The sequence below is a fragment of the Carlito syrichta genome, unplaced genomic scaffold (assembly GCF_000164805.1).
Source record: "Carlito syrichta isolate Samal-C Ts95f unplaced genomic scaffold, Tarsius_syrichta-2.0.1 Scaffold57186, whole genome shotgun sequence".
In the NCBI taxonomy this organism is placed as follows: Eukaryota; Metazoa; Chordata; class Mammalia; order Primates; family Tarsiidae; genus Carlito; species Carlito syrichta.
In genome coordinates, this window is record NW_007001282.1 from 707 (window position 1) to 4,033 (window position 3,327).

The window sequence follows — 3,327 nt, forward strand, 5'->3', positions numbered from 1 at the left end:
GAGGGAGTTAAAGTAATCAAGTATATCAAACTATATAGGGTTCATGACTAAATCATATCTAAAATTCTGATGTTAACTGCCAATACCACCCCCAACACACAAATGTATTAAATTTTCTTTCTACCAACAGTATCTGACAGTGTCTACACCCCACATTGTTTTGTTTCTGTACAAAGATTTAGGAATCCCTCAAACCCCATGGGTGGGAGATAGGGCGTGTCCTGTGGACTATCCGATGATTGTGTTATCCCCTCCCTTCCTCTATAAAAAGGGGACCCAGATGCAGAAGTCACCACATTTCCCAGCTAGCCACGGGCTGTCTGCATCTCTGGTGTGGGGTCAGCCGGACAAGCTCCACAGCCATGGGGGAACCTGCGTCTACCTCTTTTCCAAGCCAGCCTCTCCTGGTGAGTTTAGGGTCCATACAGACTACAAGAGGGTGCATGTTTGTACTTATTTCTTCTGCCAAACCTCTTTAAGTTAGCAAAGAGTTGTTCGTAAAACAAGAGAATCTCTAATGAAAAGCCATTTCCTAGGTGCTCATATTTGTTGAGTAATATTCAAAAAGGTCTACTTTTTTGTACATGAAGCTGTCTTGGGATAATAGGCCAGATTTTCTTTTTAAATCAACATCACTAATATTATTTGGCTCTGCATCATTCAAATTGTCTCCCTCTTAGGAGAATCTATATCCAGAAAGCTCTATCCAAAACCTGTATCAGTGATGCTCCATGGATGTCCATCTAATTTCATGTCAAATGTCAGCTGCCAGTCTTTCTTGCTTGTTTGCATTCTCTAAATTATTTCTGTTTGCTTTGTGACAGTGTTGCACATTGCTTACTCTATTTATTTAGCACAGGGAAGGTGGAGTTAATTGGACCAAAACATGCCTGGTTCTTTCTTTTTCTTTTTTTTAAATTGTGGTTCTCTGGGAAAATATAAGTTAATCCTTGCCTAAACTCACCTCACTATTAATTGTAGTGAATTTCTTTCTCTTCTCTCCCTCCGTACATCACTCTTTCCTCTAAGTCTCTCAACTTTCTCTTTCTTCCTTGTTCATCAGAGAACTTAACTATATCTCACATTATATTAGAAATTCATTCATTAATTTATCTTGTCTTGAGTCATAAAAGGGGTGAGATTAGTATATATGCCAGGACAACAGAAATGAAAGAATTAGGGAAATGTAGGTTTCAAAATGAAACACTGATTGGGTTTGCATTTTAAACAGCTTAATGGGACAGGCGTCTCCCAATTGGATTAGATCTAGAGAGGATTTCAAATCTTAGACAGTAATTAACCACCTCTTACAGTATTTCACCAATGGTGTTTCTGAGGTTTTTATTCATGAGCATGAGAGGTTTAGGTGGAGATGGGATCCGCTGTGGAGTATTTTAGGACTGAAGGGTGTATGGTTTCCTGGGGGACCAGGAGGCCAGGGTGTGTCCTACAGCAAAAAGACAAAGAGAACTCCCAGGTCTTGAGAGACAGGGGAAGGCTGGGACCCTGCATCCCATGACAGTGAGTTAGAAGACACCAGTGCATGTACAGTTGACAATGATGGGAAGAAGAGTGTGACATCCAAAAGAGGCTGGAGGAAGGAACTGGTCCAGGACTGGGCCATGTCTGGAGCTCAGTTCTCGACTCCAGCAGCTGGAGGAGGACTCGAGATCTAGTCTCCATGTGTGGAGCCTATAGCTGCAGTAACATTTGGGGACACAGAGAAATGTAGGTTCTTAGGCCTCACCCCAGACCTTCTTGAGTTCAGGTCCAGAAAGCTGAGTCTCAGGAAGCTTTCCGGATGACTGTGATGCACAGCTCCATGGGAGACATATGTCCCCAGGGAGGGGCCAGTGGGAAGTCTTGGCTGAGCTGAGAATCCTCCACAGCTGATGGCCTCCATCCTCCATTTGGCTGAAATGTCCCATGCTCTCTTGTTACAGGGGAGGCTCCAGAGTAATCCGATGCCCCTGGCTTTGCAGAAGAAACGGCAAATGCAAATGGGCAAAGCCAGGCGGAGGCGTGCTGCCCGTTCTGTCCTCCCTGTGAGGCTGACAAGTTGCATATTCCAGAGGCCGGTGACCATAATAAGAGCCCATCCTGCCAATGCTGTCATGGACATGCAAGGGCTGGAGGGCTTGGGGACGCTCCCGCAATGCTGGGCCTTCAGGAGGCTGCAGGGCCTCCAGCCCTACGGCAGCCAAGGAGAAGCTTCAACCCTACTGACTTTAGAAAATATCTTGAAGGTAGTTTCACCGGGAATTACAGGGGGATTCCTCGACGAAGCTGGAGCTGAGGGCCTGCAAAGCCACCCTCAGCCCAGCCCTGGCCAGAGGTCAGCTAAGGCAGCAAGGACCCCCAGAGTGGGACATCGTCTGTCAACTCCCCCCTCCAGCCAAGAGGTGACGGATGCAGACATCCGGAGACAGGCCCGCAGAGTGAAGAAAGCCAGGCGGAGACTGGCCCAGGCCTTGAGGGCGCACAGGCTGGCCAGGGAAGCAGAGAGTCAGAGCCTGGAAGGAAACGCCAAGAAGTGGAGGAGGAAGAGGGTGGGGCCGTGCTGAGATGGGGTGTGGCCCCAGGAGGGTCCAGCATGAGGGGTCCTGGGTTTCTGTCTTTTAAGGGCCATCCTCTTTCCCCCTCTGAAGTGTGACCTTTTGTGATTCCCAGACTGTTGTATATTAAATGCGTCTGGAAGGCAACCATTGTGAAGACTGGATGGTTTTGTGGTGAGAAACTGGGTTTCATGGGCCATAGAAGGGGACCCTCCACCTCAATTGCATACCTCAATTTTACAATGATTTTTGTTAGATTAAAGTCTACAGGGGTCATCTGGGGTGAAGGATTATTTATAGTCTTGCAGCTGCATTTTTTAAAAAAATTGAATCTCACTCCATTGCCCAGGCTAGAGTGCAGTGGAATGCTCATGCCCACCCCAGCGTCGACCTGCTGGGTTCCAGTGATCCTTTCACCTCAGCCTCTCAAGTAGCCAGAAGTACAGGAGCATGCTGCCATGCCGGGCTAATTTTTTTATTGTAGTGATGAGGTCTCACCAAGTTGCCCAGGCTGGTCTCGAACCCCTGGGCTCAGGCAATCCTCTAACCTCAGACTCCCCAAGTGCTGAAATTGCAGGCTTGAGCCAAAATGCCTGGCTGTATTTTTTAAATAATTCATACTTTCAAGGATGAGTTCATACTTTCACAAATAAAGTATTATTTTTTAGTGTTAAAAGGGTATTTTTTGGCCGGGCTTGGTGGCTCAGCCTGTAATCCTGCACCTTTGGGAGGCTGAGGTTAGTGGATTGCCTGAGCCCACGGGTTCAAGACC

At 47.1% G+C, this 3,327-nt stretch overlaps 1 protein-coding gene across 1 annotated transcript; it reads left to right on the top strand.

The window, feature by feature from the left end:
- Positions 1-362: 362 nt before the first annotated feature.
- LOC110594757 (putative methyl-CpG-binding domain protein 3-like 3) lies at positions 363-2,549 on the top strand (the record flags this gene model as incomplete). The annotated part of the gene is made up of 2 exons (XM_021708207.1): positions 363-407; positions 1,944-2,549. Coding segments are annotated over exons 1-2 (651 nt in total), but the record flags the coding sequence as incomplete, so codon positions are not given.
- Positions 2,550-3,327: the final 778 nt, after the last annotated feature.